Below are 18,954 nucleotides of genomic sequence, written 5' to 3'. Positions count from 1 at the left end.
TAGTGATTATTTTTTTATATTTTGTATAAATAAATAATGTTATTATTATTGTCTCATATAAATAAAAATAAATTAAAACATAATCTAATTTGGCATGTCTTTATGTTGTATTATAAATTGCATGTTAATTATTTATTTATGTCATGATTTCAACAGATTACATGAGAAAACCTTACAATATTTGAAAGAAATCCTATTTGTGGTAACTGATATGCGGATTTATTTAATAAAAAATTAAAAATCAGTAGTAAAAAATTACATCACTAATTCCTAAAAATATTTTGGATGGAAAATTATATTATCTTTGTTTTATAAATGCACAAATGTCAATATTGCTCTTGGCGTTACATTGACATTTGGCCGCTTGTCGCACTTATTTTGTGGAAGAAAATTAATGGTATTTCTTTTCCTTGCAATTGCTTAGATAGAATATGATTATCCGCTTTGAAGTGATTCGTAGTTTTAGCTGATGAAATTGCATTTAACATAGGGTAATCTTACGTAGAAATAAATCTGGCAGTAATGACTGTCATACGAAAATAGCTTAGGTTATAATATGTCCTCTACGGTATCGCTGTGAAAAGTAAGTGTTTCTAATCTTATGTTTGATTATTTTTGTGGTCATTGGATAATTTTGATAGTCATATTATGATTCTTGAATATGTAGAGGGTTTGTGGTAATATTATTTATCATTACGTCAGCTTTTTTCATTATTTGCCGGCACCGTCTGGTTACACGTAATTCGACGATGTATGTCTATCTGTTATGGTTTTTGTAGTTTGAACATGGTTGGTCAAGGTGTCTATTTTTCAACTTGTCGTATCTGTGATATATGTCTCTGGTGATCATTTCTTTTTGAGTGCTTATTTATTTGTTCTTGATTTTTTACAAATATGTTTTTGGCTTTGCAAGTTTTCTTGTTATAAGCAAGATGTGCTGATTAATGTCGACAGAGTTCTTTCGTAATATTGATCTTATAAATATATTAATTAAACAGCGTATTTTATGGCATAAATTACCATTAATCTTTATTATATTAACCATATTGTTTATATTTTTATCATGACCATTATTAATGCTTGTCAACATGTTTTGTTTTGAAAAAATACAACAAATTAACTCGATCTTTTTATCAAGAAGACAGGAGTTTATTTTTCTTAATTACAATTTTTTATTTAAACTAGTTTAGCTTAAACAGATTGTAAATTACTTGTATCATATATTTTGATGTAACTTGTAAGAGAAACCAACACCTTGGAATGAAAAAATACATTATGCTTCATTTGATTTTTAGTTTCATTTTAATATATTTATCAGCTAGTATGGTTTTTGATCTCACAAAAAGTTTAAGAATTTAAACTTACCACAATAACAATTTCGTATTTAATTACCCACAATACTGATTAATATTTTCAACACCATGTTGTTGTTACCTGTTTTTAGACTAGTTATGGGTGCTGGGCGTAGAGGAAAGAATTGCTGTCTATTTCGCGAATGAATTAAAATTTTTATTTAAATTTAAACCACAACTTGTAACAATAAAAATATATGAAGTGATAGGTAGAGTCACATTCCGCGATAGAGGTGAACTGTTCCCATGGCAGACGGCCACCTGCACATGGGACACTCCTCGTAGCCGTTGACCATTCCGCGAAGACACGATGCAGCGTGAGAACGGTGTAGGGTTGGCGCTATGCAGCCTTAACGTGTAGGGTTGTCCCTTACACGTAACTGACTATATATATTGACAATATTTCTAAATTGATCAATTTTATTATGTAACGGAGAACCTATACAATTCAATAGGAGGTATTTATATCTTAGTGTCAATATTTAGACTTAGTTCTCCTATCATGAACAGCAGTTGTTAATTGGTCACATAAAGCTTATAAATAACAATCAAAAACAAAAGAAACTGAGTTATGAGATTGTAATTATTGTTGGTATATAATATAATTTTATAAATTAAAAAAAATAGATTGGCTACACCAATGATAACTTGGACAATGAAAATGCATTTTTAACAATATTTGTTATCATTTTAGAACATGTTTTGTATTATCAGAGGCGTATATCCAGCAGTGGTCCTTAAAAGGCTGATGGATGGATGGTATTATCAGAACAAAATGTGAGAGCCAGAACTATTTTGGTTTTACCTGAATATGTAAAATCTAAATAGTTCTCTAATAGGCTCAATAACATTAATGTTTTAGTAAGAAATGGACATTTTTTTAAAAAGCATAATTTGCATTGTAATTAAATACCTCAGGATTTCTTTCACAGATAATTAAGCCATGGATCCAAACATCTATGCATTGGTTTTGGACACTCTCAACCGGGCCACCAGTCAGGACCCAGAGGTTCTTAAGCCAGCTGAGAAAAAGCTACAGGAATGGGAAATAGAACCTGGATTCTATTCTGTTCTCTTGGTAATTGCAATTTCTTGTTGTATTTTACTTTGATAAAAGATTTTCATATTTTATCTCAATTCCTAGTTCTGAAATGAGTAATAAATTTTTTAAGTACTTTTTGTGTCACCTACAATTTAATACAGTGATAAGGCAAGAATAGGTGTGGCATTGATGCCACATGTGAATGTCAAAATTTTCTATAATATATATTTTTTTGGCGAAGCAATAAATGAGTATGCAGTCTAACTTATGATAAATACCAATCGCTACACATGGTAATTCAGGTAGGACCAGAATTCTCCCTGAGATACTCCATTGCTACCCCTAAGGTCTAAGGTAGAAGGCTTATATATGTATCCCCCATACCATACCCATTAAACCGGCACACAATTATATAATATTGTTTTATTAGGTAGATATAGCTATCAAAGTCTAACTACGAATTCCATGGTCCAATCACTGTAAGACTAGACTTTCAGTTTTGTTTTAGTGTAAATAACTATATCAGACTAGAAATTGAATAAAGAGTGCTTTTTTTCAGCAAGTACTTTCGACGCACACTTTAGACGTAAATGTGCGATGGCTAGCGGTGATGTGTTTCAAGAACGGCGTCGACCGCTATTGGCGCCGGAACGCACCCAACGCGATCACAGATGAAGAGAAACACAAGCTCCGGGAGGGACTCATGTCACCAACAATCTTGAGTGAGCCAGTAGCACAGATTGCTACACAGCAAGCTGTGCTAATTTCCAAGATAGCTAGGTAAGTTGTACTGTTGTAGACATCATAATTATTAAACTTTAAGTCCTAAGCTGTGCTGATTGTAAAGATTGCTATATAAATTGAGCTGCTTATTTGTCAATGTTGTTAAACATTCAAGTTCACACTTTGTAAGAGACATTGCGTTCATGTTAATGAGCTTTAGAGACATTACAAAGTACTTAATATATCTAAGGGAATTAAAAGACTTATTTATAATTATGCCAAATCAAGATAGCTGTCTAGCTACAAGTGTTAGCTGATTGCTTATAAATTTCATCAGTAATTAGTTATTAATTAGTTTTTCATAACATTTATTAACATCTATAGTTACATACATTACTTTATTGTTTTTAGGTGTGATTGTCCAACTCATTGGCCAAATCTAGTTCCACAACTAATAAGTGTATTGGACGCACCAATCCCAATAATGCAACACAGGGTCTTGCTAGTCCTACATCATGTCGTCAAAGCATTGGCTTCCAAGAGACTCATTGGGGACAAGCGGTCATTTCAGGTTAGTTTCTAATGTTAATATGAAATGTTAAATTTTTGAAGTCCTTAATGCTGGCGTAACAAACATTTTCAGAATTCAAGTGGAAGAACTCTTGGTAATTAAAATGTGTTTCTGCCATAGCTATATTTATATTGCTTTCATAGCAGAATTTGCACCAGAACTGAGACACATACAAGAACTATATGCAATCCCAGACCACAATTCCATGTTTATTTGTCGTTGTGGCTAGTAATAGAACTCAAAACCTTCTGAATGCCATTTTCCCTATATCGACGGTCCCTACGTATAAAGCGACATGTCAAAAACGCAGGTTTACAGGAGAGCGTAATTAATGTTCAAACCACTCCAGAAATAATTCTTTATACAATTTTAAGAATATTTTTTTTATAATGTTGTTATAGCTTTCGAAACTTTGTACTAGTATTTTTAAATTTTTTTTTTATAATTACCAGAAAATCTGACAGATGACGGTTTCTACGTGAAAAGGCAAATAAAAGTATGCCAGACAAGTCTGAGATACAACTTTATACGTAGGAAACATGAAAACGGTATTGATATCTTACTCAGATTTTACATTGATATCTTACTTTTGTAGCTTAGAAAAACAACAACATTTTTTTTGTGTTCTTACTTATTATTTATAGCGGAAAATGTGCTTTTTAGACGTGATGTTAAGTTAGACATGACCGCGTTCATGCCGAGTGGCGCGCTTTTTAAGACATCGTACAAAGCGATAAGTAGGAGATATCCGCATTTACGACACCTATTTCCTGTAAATGTTATACTTGTTCTCTTATACGAATGGTACATCTAGTAAAATACATCATATTTAAAGAAAAATCTTATATAGGCATACCCGTATGGACAATCCAAAGCCGTATATGCAATAAAAAAAAATGCAATTTTTGACATACCGCTTTATACGTAGGGACCGTCGATATTTCTTATATTATAATATGTGTTTTGTTATATACAGGAACTGACAAGCACTATATACCCATTTATTCTGAACAACTGGGATCAAAATACAGATAGGTTCCTGTCATATATTCAAGCTGGTGCTCCTACTGATTTAATAACTGAAAACCTAGAAAAGGCTCTTCTTGGTCTAAGGATTCTGAGGAAACTCACAGTGTTTGGCTTCAAGAAGGCACATGAGTGTGATGAAGCCGTCGCATTTTTGAATGTAGTGTTTGATAGGGCAAAGACGAGTTTGGAGTGTAGTAAGTAACATTTTATGACCATTTTCCCACTACATTAGTAATCCTGGTTATATTGAGATTTTTTTTATTTAAAACAGCTCTTAGGACACACATTTCCTTAAAATGTCATCCATCTTTCAATCTTCAGTCATAATTTGTAATAAATATGTAATATTAAATGTTAATCTCAGACCTTGGGCAACAATAAAATTTTAAAGTTGTATAAAAATTAAAAATTCAAGTTTATCTTTTTCCTTAACTGGCATAGTTCTTATTGACATTTTCTATATATATTTATCTCATTTTCAGGGAAACTTTTAAAAGGCCGCGGCATATACCCATTAGAACTCTGTGAGAAATTCATTATTCATCTGACGAAGGTGGCTTTAGGAGTCCTCTGTTTCCATCCAAACTCTTACGTGCCTCTCATAAAGCCCTCTCTAGAGTTCGCGCTCTACTACTGTTTTACAGAACAGGGAATGTCTCTTATATATGAGAGGTTTACCATACAATGCTTGAATATAGTGAAGGGTATTCTTCAGTGTATGGAGTATAAATTGCCAAAAACGGACCCAATAAAAGACATGTGTGAGTATGTCAGTCTTTGTTTTATTTATATGTTTTTAATACTAATGAAAAAAAAGTTATTTTTTTTTTACCAAAAAAGGCCTTTAGTAGAATAATTTACTTGTTGATCTTGAACATCTTAGGTAAATTTATATGCGTGTTCCACACCACCTGTTAAATATAGTTTCTGTTTTTAATCCTTCTACATTGTAATTTTTCATTGCTGTCCTTTACAAAAGTGGATAAACCTAATTTGATAAATATAGGTTGCAATTGATTAATTTACAAAAGGTAATTTGATCAAAGGTAATTTATCAAATTGTCAATTGGTGGTCAAGTGCATACAAAGATACTATGATACAGTGATAGGCAATAATTGTCGAAAATTGAACTTTGATAGGCAACTATTGGTTAAGATTGATTATATTACTAACGGGCGTGGGTCAGACATTTGATTGCAAACTTGATATTTATTTGTATAAGTGTTCCATATATGACAGTAACTGCTTATATCGTGGATAGTATCTTCCCCAGCCCCGGCGGTGGCTCAATTGGCACACCAGGCGAAGTCGGAAGTGCTCCGACACGACACGGTGTGGCACATGTGTCGGCACCTCGTCACGCACTACTTCCTGCTCAGCGCGGACGACCTCGCGCTGTGGGACGCTGAGCCTGAGAGCTTTGCTACCGATGAAGCGGGCGAGTCCTGGAAGTACAGCCTACGGGTAAGTTACTATTGATTAGATTTATAGCAAGTCAGAAAGAAAGAGTTGAAGGAGAAATAAAGTGTAATACAATAAAAATTCTAAGTAAGATTTTTTTAAATCAAGGACACTTGCTTTGTAACATGCAAAATAATTAAATAATAAGGAAAGTAATATCTTGATCAAACGTTATTGATTTATTATTAAAATGTAATATATTATTGTCGCGGTACTTACAGATTGGGCCTTAAGCTTACTTTGTGATCACTATTACCTCTAGCGGCTTAAGGGGGATGGAAGGGGCGGTCCGCCCCGGGCCTCCGATGCTGGGGAGCCTCCAAACACAGTTGGTAAAAAAAGGTCGTCAGAACCAAACTATCTACGAAATGTGTATCACACAAAAAAAGGTCACCGAATCACAGGCGAATTATTCTATGACACGTTTGTCATTTGTAAAATCAAATAAACTTTTTACACGTTTGGAGGCCTCTTAACTTACCGCCCCGGGCATCCGACGGCTTAGTCCGCCACTGACTTACCGTCTCCCACCAGCCCTGCACAGAAGCGGTGTTCATGGAGCTGTTCCACGAGTACCGCTCGGTGCTGGCGCCGGAGCTAGTGCGGCTGCTGGCGTCGCTGCAGGACGGGCCGGCGCGCCCCGACGACTTGCAGGCCATACTCAAGAAGGATGCCATTTACAACGCCGTCGGGTTGGCTGCGTTCGATCTGTATGATGATGTAAGGTTTTTACTGTACACATGTAAAAATACACTTGTAATATATCAATATAAAACAAAAGTGAAATCAATCAATGTTTGTCTGTGATATGAGAAATAAATATTAATAACATAATTTTATTTAAGATTTTTCCTATACGTGTATGGTGGGTTGGCAACCATCTTAAAAACAAGATACATTATACAACACTTTACAGTTGTTCATTAATCCAAGTTATTTAAGATTTCTGATATTCCGCTTATAACAAGTACAATTATATAAATGAAATAATTAAGTTATAAAGAATAAAAACGACTGAGCTGTGGTTCTTTTTTTCCATAGGTGGATTTCGATGAATGGTTTACGAATGTTTTAAGTCAAGAGTTGAAAATCAAAGATAACAACTATAGAATCATTCGAAGACGAGTTTGTCAGCTCATTGGTAAGAAGATCTCTTAAATTCTCTATTAAAATACAAAAGTTAAAAATAAGGGATATTTAAAAAAAGTAAAAGTGGTAAAAAGGATATGTAAAAAAGTATTTAAGAAAAAAAAGACTACCTAAAATAATAGAGTAGTTTGTACTTTTTTTTTGTACAAAATGTCTTAATGGTATCTGTTATAGTCCGCGCCAAACTTCGAGTCCGTTCTGAAGTTGTTGCGCGGACCGCATTGGCTCTCTGACTACACCAGAGAGCCAATGCGGTCGGACACAATAAATGCACCTGTGTCCTGCGCTGTCTTCGTCCCGCTAATATCTATATTCGGAGCGGACTAGCAATATGGCGTGGATTCTACCACAATACCATTATAGGTAGTACAAAATACACAGTTTGACTATTAACTGTATACATATTCGTTACAAAAAAAGTCGTTGAATATAGGTCAATGGAGCGGCGTGCGCGCGTCCCAGTCGCTGCGGCCGGCGATGTACGAGGCGCTGCTGCAGCCGCTCACGAGCGCGGACGAGGACCCCGCGGTGAAGCTCGCCGCGGCGGAGGCGCTGCGCAGCACCATCGACGACTTCGAGTTCGACGTCGAGCAGTTCGCGCCGTACGTGCCGCACGCGCTCTCGGCGTTATGCGAACTGTTGGTGAGTTGGAATAAATGTAGTCGGTTTTTATATGTTAAGGGATTTTCTAAACTTGTATAGATTTGGTCCATAAAAGTCATAGTTTATATACTATTGCTTAACGTTTCATTTACATTGTAATAATTTGGTCCATAATAGTCATAGTTTATATACGATTGCGTGACGTTTAATTTTTATTTGTAATTAAATATTTTGTGTAAAACCATCGGGAAATGTCAGTCGATATTGCTAAATTTATAAAGGTTATAACATCTTAAATTAATTGAAAGTGTCTCTTTACACTACCAGGAACACAAAAGACAAACAGTTTTCTTTATGAATGTGCGAATAAACGTTGAAGGAAATCGATATCGATACGTTATACTCTTATCCATAGATAATTATAGATATCTCACCGCCTTGTAATTAAAGGAAGCCATGAAATGGTTTAAACAATTCTGTCAGGCATTTAATGGCTGTCATGGTTTAATTTACTCGGAACGAGAACTCAGAACGAAATCGAAGAAAAAGTGCGGAGAAATATCGTTTCATTCATAAATGATCTAAAAACTATTTTTTTTTTAATATTTTTCAAACACGAAAATAGATGACAGTGACAATTTAAATTGTTAAAACTGGTTACATTTTTTTGTTAGGAGTGAGTAATCTTTACTAATCTATGGTCATATCATATCATATCGTGTCATATGTCAGGTGGAGTCCGAGGAGTGCGACACGAAGATCCACGTGCTGCACGTGATCTCGTCGGTGACGGAGCGCATGGAGGGCGCGGTGGCGCGGGCGGGCGGCGCGGCGGCGCTGTTCGCGCACCTGCCCGCGCTGTGGGCGCGCGCGCACCACCACCACATGCTGCGCGCCGCCGCGCTCGCCGCGCTCGTGCACCTCGTCAAGGTACCGACCACATATACCACCCGCAAGTGAGGCGAACATTCGTTTACGAAGGTCGGAAACGACCTACCCAAACTTTCACCTGTTCCCCCCCACGCTCAACCTCCTGACGGCGCCCGTTCTCTTGAGCGGTCCTGGACTAGAATCCCTACCAGCATCAGGAGGACCACTTAGTGGCCATCCTAAAACGGCAGAATACATCATCGGGGACAGGAGACAGTTGGATCCTTGACTTCATCAATTCACCATGAGTTCTTCATTGATTAATTAAATAGTGCCTAACGATGTAAACAGATGTATAAAATTATCTGTTTTATTTTACTTCAGTATTATGATGTTCACTTTATTAAAGATATAATGGTAATAATAATAATAATAATAATATCTTTATTTGTGAATATAGGTATACAGGTTTTTTAAAGTATTACAAAAAGGTGCTCTACATTCAACCCTTATGGGCATACAAATATTTATCGTCATAACCTAAGATTAAATGCTACATAATTATTCATTTATTTAAGTCTAATAACAAAATAATAATAATAACAATAATATTCTCCAATGCAAGACCGAATTAAATATTTATGTCAGTTAAAAATTCATTTATAGAGTAATAACATTTGTCAATTAGAAATTTCTTAAATTATTTTTTAAATTTAGTAATATCATTTATATTTCGGAGCTCAGAAGGAACTTTATTGTAAATTTTAGGAGCCAGGCTAAACACACTTTTTCTTAGCAAGGCAGTCTTGCAGGGTACGGTACATAATTTTGATTTATGTCTTTTGTTTATTAAATAATTATTAAATATGTCAGAATTGTTTTTTATAAAAATCATTATTTCGTAAATGTATAAGGCAGGAAATGTCAATATTTTCAGATTTCTGAAATAGGTTTGGCAACTTTCAGTGGTATATGCTCAGGTAAAATAAAGACGTAATTGCGTTTTCTGAAATAACAACATTCTTTTATTCATCACTTTTATACACAAGTTTTACTACAATTAACATATTTTAAATATAATAGCTTACCTGAAATAACAAAAACAACATTTAAAGCCTTTACTTCTTGTTTAAATAATATTATACTTCTTTTTTTACATTAAGCAGGAGAATATTTTCCACGTTTTTCTTTTGTCTTCTAAAATTTATCGTCGGTGTCACTCACGTCACACTTACAGCTAATAGTTCCATAGATTATATGATAACTGTATAAATAATAAAAACGGAATGTCACTAGCGTAGATAGTGATATCCTTTACAGATATACAGTAAAAGATGATTGACTTTGCAATATAGTAATAACAAATAATGTTTCCAGGCGCTCGGCGAGTGCACGGCGAATGTTCGTCCGTTCATTCTGGGCGTGGTGAACGAGTCCACGAAGCTATCGGAGCCCGCTCACGTGTACCTACTGGAGGACGCTCTGGAGCTGTGGCTCGCCATCCTGGAGACGTCGCACGCAGTGGACCCGCCCATGTTGCAGCTCGCTGACAATTTGTATCCGATTTTGGGTATGTTTGTTTGGTTTGGGAATATATGTTCAGAAATAGGGATTGAATTTGTTTACATTATTATCATCTCCAAGTTTCTACTATAGTACATGCAGTAAGCATGAAATTGAATGTCGTTGGAAATTTTCGGAAGTTCCTGTTCCGATTTACTTGCAGTTGTGCCTCTCGGAAGAGTTGGCCGAAGATTGAACAATATTAGTCCTGTAACAGTTAAATACTGTATGGTTCTAATAATAATGGTCTGTATGTGGAGAATATTTTAACAGATCTGAAATTGTAATCTATGTACAAAGTAGACATTGTCGAAATTCGATATCTTTTTGGTTTGTGCGAAAAATGCATATTGTATTTTCTCGTCACATTTTTAATACTTATCAGTTACTGTTTAATTAATGACAAAACGATCATTAATTTCAGAACAATCTACAGAGCATCTCCGAATAGTAGTGTATATAATGCAAGCATACGCCCTGCTCTGTCCTGAGGAGTTCTTCCTGGGCGCTGGCGGGAAGTGCATGGGCCTTCTAGAAGATATGCTAGCGGATATGAGGACAGAAGGCGTGATCACTGTGCTGAAGATGGCGGAGATCTGCATATCTGTCACGTTTCCAGAAAGGAATACTTACTTGGGCGTTAAGGTTATTTGGCCAATACTGATCAGGGTCATACAGTGAGTATCAATTGTGTTACAAATTAGGTAACTTAATCCTTGTAATACATTTAATTTTCTTGACTTATTTTAGCTTTTACTAAACCTGTGGGGGTATACTAGATCTTTCAGATATGCTAAAAGCAACTTTATTAGAATTTTAATTTACTTTAATACAAATCTACTACAAAGTGAGCAAGTTTAAAATAATACACAAGTATGTATGATTTAGTCTTCGAACCTCATCGGATTCTTTCGGTGGACTGACTCGCCGCCGAGCCAATGATGACGGTAGGCGCTGGCGCACTCGCATTCCCTTCGCAACACCGCACCCCCGTCGTACAGATAATTTCCTAGAGTTGTGTGGCGTTTACATATCATATTTAGTTATCATTTTTATATCAAACAACATTTTTTTAAAAGAAATATGAAGAATAATTTAATGATCCACGTGGCTGAGTGGTCGTTATACCGGTCTTTCCATTGTACCCACGACAAAGGGAATCCTATTGTGGGACTGTCAATGTAAAAAGCGTGTAATTAACATTAGAAACTTTCTTTAGCTGTCTTCTAGAAGGCGATGACCTACCAGCAGTGCTTTCGGTTCAGTTGTGTTTGCTGTCCCGAGTCATTTTACTATCGACGGACCTTTTCTACAACGCTGTGGAAGAAGCGGCGAACGGACTCACAGAATACGACTCCGACCCAGCGAAAGTACTGAATAGGCTGTTGCACGTTTGGACAGAGAAAATGAACTTGGCCACGAGAGTTACGAGGTGGAAACTTATTGGTAAGTGGATGTTTTAAGTTATAGCTCTTTTGACGCGCTTGGGAAAAATGTTGAGTAATGTTACTGACAGAATAAAACCGACACCATGTAGTTGGCTAGTAAATATAGCAAATGAAGATGGCATACGATACGTTGCCTAACGTTACGTTATGTTTCGTGCCTTGTTGTTTCAGTTGGAATTATCGAATAATAGGTTAAACTGGTTCGTTCTAACGCGTTTATCACATTGGAATATTTTAGTTAGTAGTATGTATATGTTAATATATGCTATTTTTTTATCAAGAATGACGAAAGTATGTTTTAATGTTTTTCTCTTAGGTCTAGGTCTTGTTGCGTTACTAACAACGAAGAATCAAATGGTGCTGCAACGGTTCCCCGCCATCCTCCTCAACTTGACTGAAGTCCTCAACGATGTTAGAAATATTGAATATAAGGACACTTATGTTGAGTGAGTCAATTGTAATGATTATTTAATATATTTGCTTTTTAGAGCCATTGATTAAACTTTAAGTGAAATATAATAAAACATTGAAAAACAATTAGAAAGACGTTCTATTGGTTTTGTCGATTGTCTCATATTGAAAGAATTGGTTGGTCAAGGTCTAATAGATGAATGTCTGAAAAAAATATATTTTCTATATAAATGGGTTATTTCTTTTCTTTGACATTTATTATTCCTATTTTACCTCCTTCGCACACACGGATTAACTTGCACTTGTTTCTTCATGATGTGTTTGTGTGTGCATATGAAACGATAGGACACTAATTAGTACGAACTCATGTCAGACGCGCTTGCAGACGTAAACACGTGCATTAGGAAAAACGCCCTTAATACGTGTGCGTGTAGAATATTGGTACACTTACATTCCTTACGGGTCACCGTCCAATTGAAATTCTGTGGTCGACGAAAAATGAAAAATAATCAGTAATTTGTCGATAAAATTAACCATACTTTACGCTATGAAACGCTTCGACACCAACGAGCAAACACACTGTATATAATATCGCGTGTGTGTGTGTGCAGCGGGCTGGTAGCGGCGCCGGGGTCCCGCGCGGCGTCCCCGCTGGAGGGCTGCGGCGGCGCCACGCGGTGGGGCGCCGGCGCCGCGCCGCGCACGCCGCACCTGGCGCGCCGCGAGCGCCTCGCCGCCGCGCACCCCGCGCACCGCCTCGACCTGCGCGCCGCCACGCACCACCAGGTACTGTGTCCCCTGCACCCCGCCGTGTGCACTAATGGCCTCGACGCCGGGACCCCACGCAGCGGCCTCTCTAGAGGGCTGCGGTGGAGCCACGCGGTACAGCGCACGCGGTACAGTGCACGCAGTACAGCGCACGTGGTACAATGCACGCGGTACTGCGCACGCGGTACAGCGCACAGCTGGCAGCGTCTCTCCTCGCAGAATGAGACCGCACGCCATCACCGCTGTGCGTGGTGCAGGCTGGCCACGCTACACCTCTCGTAGTGATACCGCATGCCACCACTACTGTCCGCTGCGCGTGCTGCCTCATCGAGTCCCTTCTCACAGTTAGAGGGGTTTAGGCTACTCAAGTGCGGACTGGTAGACTTTATAGTACTCACGCCACGGTGTATTGTGCCAACTCCCCTCTCACAGTGCGACTACGCACCCCACTACTGTGCACTGGGGTTCAAGTCGAAACCCATCCAAGTGCGAATCGGCAGACTTGACACACCTTTGTACACTGGCGGACTAACACCTTGATAATTTAATTTCTTATAATGATTTACAGTTGGAGACTCTAAAGAGCCAGGTGGGCGCGGAGACGTTCGAGCGACTCATACAATCTACCGACAAGGAGACGCTAAAACAGATTCGAGAATACATACCATTGTAGATCTAAATGCCCTTCAATATAGATTTTAAATTATAGTCGTAGATATGCCCTGACTGTGTATAAACGAAGTAAATCGACTAGACTCCGGATGCAAAAATATTCAATTTATAAATCAATTTATATGTCTATTCAAAAGTACATCCATTGATTAGTTAGCTGTAAATTGAATATATTAGCTATCTTGCGATTTACATATAATTATAATATGTAAATCGCAAGATAGCGGCTACTGCTGCCCATGGACATCTATAATTAACCCTAGATAACATTAGAGTTCTAGCTGAGTTCTCCCAGTTCTAGATGCGTCTAGTTCTAAGTTAGAAAGTCTCGAATAAATATGTCTCACTTACCTTTAAGGCGAAATAAAGTAGCACTTAGCACTTCTGTTACAAGTCAGAAGTAGGTGTGGCGGTGGTACCTACAAAAATTAAAAGGCACAATACTAATCTTGTTATTTTGTTCAAGTTTTCAAAATATTCGACAAATATTCAGCTCCAGGGCATATCTATGATTGAAATACATGCCCTTAATACTATATTTATGTATGTTTTCTGAAGATGGAAGCACCGGTATTTGTGTCAATTTTTCTTTTGGTATATCACACAAAGTCTGTGTGCTATTTCAAGTTTAGTAGAATGCGTTTTCTTAGATTTGTCAGAGCTAGGTTATTCGCGGAGCGCCTGTTAGATTCGTGTTTTTTGCCGGGAGATAGGTTATTAATTGATCGAAGAATATTAATATCTACTGGGCGAAAATCCATCCAATGTCTAGTATATGTCAAATGTCGATCATTGGTAAGATAAACATTAATAACCCTTCTTTGGCAGTTGGTAAAAGATAGAAAAGTAATAACGGGTGATACTGAAAGTTGTCAAACATCGATATTTGATAGACAACATTTGCATAGATTAGAGATTAGTAGAAGCTAACGTGGCTCCATCTTCAGAAAACGTGAGCCAACTTATTATGGGTATTGAAATGTTATGACTGTATTTGTACATTGTGTATTATTTTGTGTCAAATAAAATTTGTTTTTAAGCGTATGTTAAAGCTTAGAATTCGACTTACGTTGTGATTTTGAATAGCTAAGATTCGATCATTGTTAACATTTCATCTATTCAGAATAATATGGTTATTATAGACATCTATGAGGCATTGTACACCCAGATGGTCAAATGTGTGTACTATTATCGTGTGTATTAGCTAATCTATGGATGTGTGATTAATCCACCGATAGGATTGCTTGATAACCTTCTAATTTTTGTCGGCGAATAATAAAGAACTTTAATTTGGGTAAGAGATTGAACTTTAGGAGCAATGCTCTCTCAGTATTCTGCCCTAATCGGCACGATATAAGTTTACGGGGATTTGAGTATGTGTGTGTGCGTGTGCCTTATAGATAGTTTCATTCATTTGTACCTCGAGTATTCTGTGTGTGACTTTTTATTTCTGCTTAACCATTAACTCTTTAAAACTTGTAACTAAAATATGTATGTAAAACGTAAGAGCTGTCGTCAGTTAGTTCTGTACAAAGTTATATATTTTTTATACCATAAAAGATGAATTATATAAATACTTAGACCTTAACCTGACAGGGTTCGAATCCTGGACCCTTTGCATGACCGACCAGATTGAGCTCCATATCATGTCTTTTTATAAGCTCTTTTTTGATATGAAATCTGAATCACTATTCAAAGTTATTCTACACAGGGTACTCGAGTACAAATGAATGGAGTAACACAATAAATTACTTACTGTATGTGGATACATATGTGATATATTTACATTTTCCTATAATATAGCTTTAAAATAGGAGAGGCTTTTTGTGTTTGTCATTATAAATTATGATTTTACAGTTGAAAGCTACGTGATATGAATTAATATACAAATATGTCTATGAGGTACTGAAAATATAAATAGATGCGAATATATAAATAATAGTAATAATATGTAATTTAATATATGGTTTGTCCTTCTGTTTACATAGTTAAGGGTGGTAGGACTTTGGAATTGGACCTTGACGACGCCGCTAGTAGTATATTTTATTATCATTATTACGTGTATTAGCAAAAGTTCCCGTCTAATATCAATTCTTAATCAGATGTCAGAAAAAAAAACGCATGTGTGGAAATAATAATGTCTGTTTTGTATTCTATTCGGAATAGCAATAGGTAAAACAAGGGAATTTTATGTCTGATAACTAAGCTTCGGAAACGTTTGATAGTTCACAGCCTTTTAATAGTTTTATACGAAGTAGGATAGGGTTTAGGTTTCAAATTTTAAGCCTTTCTATTCTGTATTATAAAATAGTCATTCATACTTCATATGCGCTCGAAACTTTGTACGAAACTATAGATCCGTACGTATTATATAGATAACCTCAGGTTGGGGCTAATTGAAGATTAGAAAAATATATAGTTGTACTATTCATAGGTCCGGACATAAAATCTGGTGCATAGATGCATGCATGTATACGCTGTATTTAATACATAAGTCTTATGTATATTTGGAATTATTTTATACAATAAAGCTTTCTTTATTTTACATTCGTATTATGCATTAAGGATGTTTTATTTTTTTATTATTCCGTTATAATGACAGACACAGCGGCCGACTTATACATATAGGAAGTATAAAGCACATGACTAACTCTAGCATATAATTCTTATGTATAATGTATAATCTCTCATGTATAGTTACTAACTTTCTTCGCTGTTAAGGTATAATTATTCTTTTCACTTGCATTGTATTAAAACTGCCCTATTGTATAATTTTATTTGTCAAGTTTTAACTGTAAACGTTTTTTTTCTTTTATGAAAATTAAATAAAAAGTGTATGAAAAATCTTACAAAGAAATTGTAAGATCGTATGGATGACAAACGAAGTATTGTTTATAAATAATATTTTTCGTTGTCGGAACATTCTATGTTTAGGATTTGGTGGAGTCTAGTTTCAATATTTTAATTAAATAAAAATAACACTTAATTTCAGGAGTGAAAAGAGTTTAAACAAAATAAGAACATACATTTTACGACAATATTAATACGTTCCCACGTAGCAAAACCAAATAAGATAATAATTTTCTAAAAATTAATATTGATTGAATATAACTTTACGGTCATTGGCTCTATGGACGTTTATTACATACTGTTAAATATTACACAAATTTTGAGAAAAAGGTTTGTAGCAATTTATGTTTTTACCAATGAGTTAAAAGAGTCTTAATAATTTGGTACAAAAACCGTGTAAATAAATCGTGTGACCTGTTTTGAGCAATACTTATTTGCAAATAGACGTGAATTGTTTGAAATCTAATTCTTTTATTTTATACCCGTTACAAGCAAATATGAAAATTATAAAAAACGACTGCCTTAAAATATGTAATAAAACACTTTAAAAATAAACATTATTAAAATTAAATTGCCTGTCATTCGTTTAAACATTTTTTTAATTGTTTTGCTGTTTTCTTAGATCATTTTCGATGGTTTTGGAGCTAAAACAGAAAAGTTTAAAATCTGTAGTAATAAATACAGATTTAACATATTCTAGGATGAGAAAGCTTTTAGACGAAACTTTTAGGGATTGTCGCCCATCAGTGATAAGGAATGTACATTTCAAACTTCTTTTGTATAGAATGTAGGGGGGAATGGGGAGGAGGAGGGTTCATGTAAAGTATAAGGCTGGTATGGAGGTAATAAACACACAGAAAGAAGAATAATCCTGTTAACAGTACTCTTACCGTGAGATTTTACCTTTTGGGAAATATTACTGTTTTGGTATTTGTTTACGTATTTGCCCATACAATTTCCAATAAGCGCCCCTAGCGGATTGTATCAGAACTATAGTGTCAGTAACGTAACATTAAATGTTTAACTTGAATAAATGGCGCTTTATGTTTTGTCTGTCTTTTTTGCGAACATGTGAGACACAAAAAGACTTGAGCACTTACTCATTGTTACGTTTACTCAGTGTACTGAAGCAAACGGAACAATAATGGATTGAGTAAACGTAACGTAAAGTTGTGGGATGTTTCGAAAACTCATGGTAAGGGTACAGTTCAGTTAAAAATATATGGGGTATAAAAAGTATCTATGAATGTGAAAAGTAATTAAAAATACATTTTTATGTTACGCACTTTGATATTTAAAATGGACTATATTCAGAGTTCCTTTATGTGGGTTCGACCTAAATATACTTAACTTGCAACTTAAAAAATCTTATCTGAAAAGTTATTATAAACTTAGGTATAGATTGTATCTAGATGTATAAATTACCTAGATATGTATAGTATCTACAGAACGATGACGACGCAAAGACATTTGTAATGTAAGATCTTAAACCAACTATAGATGAAATAAACTGTTATACAATGTAAATGGTTGTTTTTTTTGTACATTTGGTAATTCTAGTATTTCACCCGATTGTGGATTGTGACTTTTCGAGCATATGTTATATTACATACCAACACAACAATTCTTGGGCACGGGTGGAAGGTGGTAGATCCCCTTGTGGTTCAACTCCGGCAGCACTACCGCCTCACTAATTTCTACTTAATAACAGTAGTGTTAAGTGCTGCGTTGTTCTGGTTTGAAGGGTGTGATAGCGGAGACATACTTTTTCGAGGCGTTCCAGCTTAGTCCGCAGGGGTAGCGGTGCATATGTGGCCGACCTCAGGTAGGAATATTTAATCCTATCTGGGGTCGATCACGGATGTCCATCGGCGGCAGTAGCCACTTACCATCAGGTGGACTGCATGTGCGTCTGCTACTCCTATATTATAAAAAAAGTCTTACAGCCCAATCTGCTTGAGATTTTGGTGTAGTTCGATTGATCTAAATTGTGTGAGTGACACATGCTACATTTTTAACCATCGGGTTTTTGGTTTTTGTAATAATTCTCTGGTTAGTCTTCATAGGCATTGTGGTAACTAACGAATATGCACTCCGCTCTATGTGACTCCGCTCTATCTCTTGGAAGTCTATAATCAAATAAAAACAGATTTATAGTCCTCCTTGAGGTTGGTCACGAGCTCATGAGTGCGTTGTCATTTCAAACGAATGTGGAATGTTCGTAATAAAATCATAAACTATGCATTTGATAATGATGATCTTTAGCAAAGTTGTTGTGCAAGAGCCTAAGAAGACTTCTGAGTCTTCTTGGTTGGTACAACGAATTTTCGACAGATGGCGCCACTATCATTCTAATGAAGGTACAAATTTTTAGTTATATGTATGTCATGTTATTTTTTTAAAGACGAGTCTGGGACACTACTATTTAGTTATATTATTTA

At 35.8% G+C, this 18,954-nt stretch overlaps 1 protein-coding gene across 3 annotated transcripts; it reads left to right on the top strand.

Annotated features, from left to right (window-relative positions):
* The first annotated feature begins 343 nt into the window (after nt 1-343).
* On the top strand, nt 344-18,040 carry Impbeta11 (importin beta11). 3 transcript variants are annotated; one of them, XM_073082348.1, is made up of 17 exons: nt 344-583; nt 2,285-2,430; nt 2,954-3,174; nt 3,529-3,688; nt 4,665-4,911; nt 5,200-5,478; nt 5,992-6,182; nt 6,714-6,899; nt 7,221-7,320; nt 7,762-7,970; nt 8,664-8,861; nt 10,179-10,371; nt 10,789-11,041; nt 11,584-11,810; nt 12,129-12,258; nt 12,835-13,009; nt 13,560-18,040. In XM_073082348.1, exons 2-17 carry the CDS (start codon nt 2,296-2,298, stop codon nt 13,662-13,664), a joined length of 3,009 nt encoding a protein of 1,002 aa, XP_072938449.1. In that variant the 5' UTR covers nt 344-583; nt 2,285-2,295; the 3' UTR covers nt 13,665-18,040. The 3 variants fall into 3 exon arrangements, with proteins under 3 accessions (XP_072938449.1, XP_072938446.1, XP_072938448.1); XM_073082345.1 differs by having other exon boundaries at nt 5,980-6,182; XM_073082347.1 differs by having other exon boundaries at nt 2,271-2,430; nt 5,980-6,182.
* The last annotated feature ends 914 nt before the right edge of the window (nt 18,041-18,954 follow it).

This window comes from Epargyreus clarus, unplaced genomic scaffold, assembly GCF_041222505.1.
Source record: "Epargyreus clarus isolate Ecla_fem2 unplaced genomic scaffold, WU_Ecla_fem_2.2 ptg000017l, whole genome shotgun sequence".
NCBI classification, from domain to species: Eukaryota; Metazoa; Arthropoda; class Insecta; order Lepidoptera; family Hesperiidae; genus Epargyreus; species Epargyreus clarus.
Note: the sequence above shows the minus strand (reverse complement) of the source record. Positions and strands in the feature narration are given on the sequence as shown.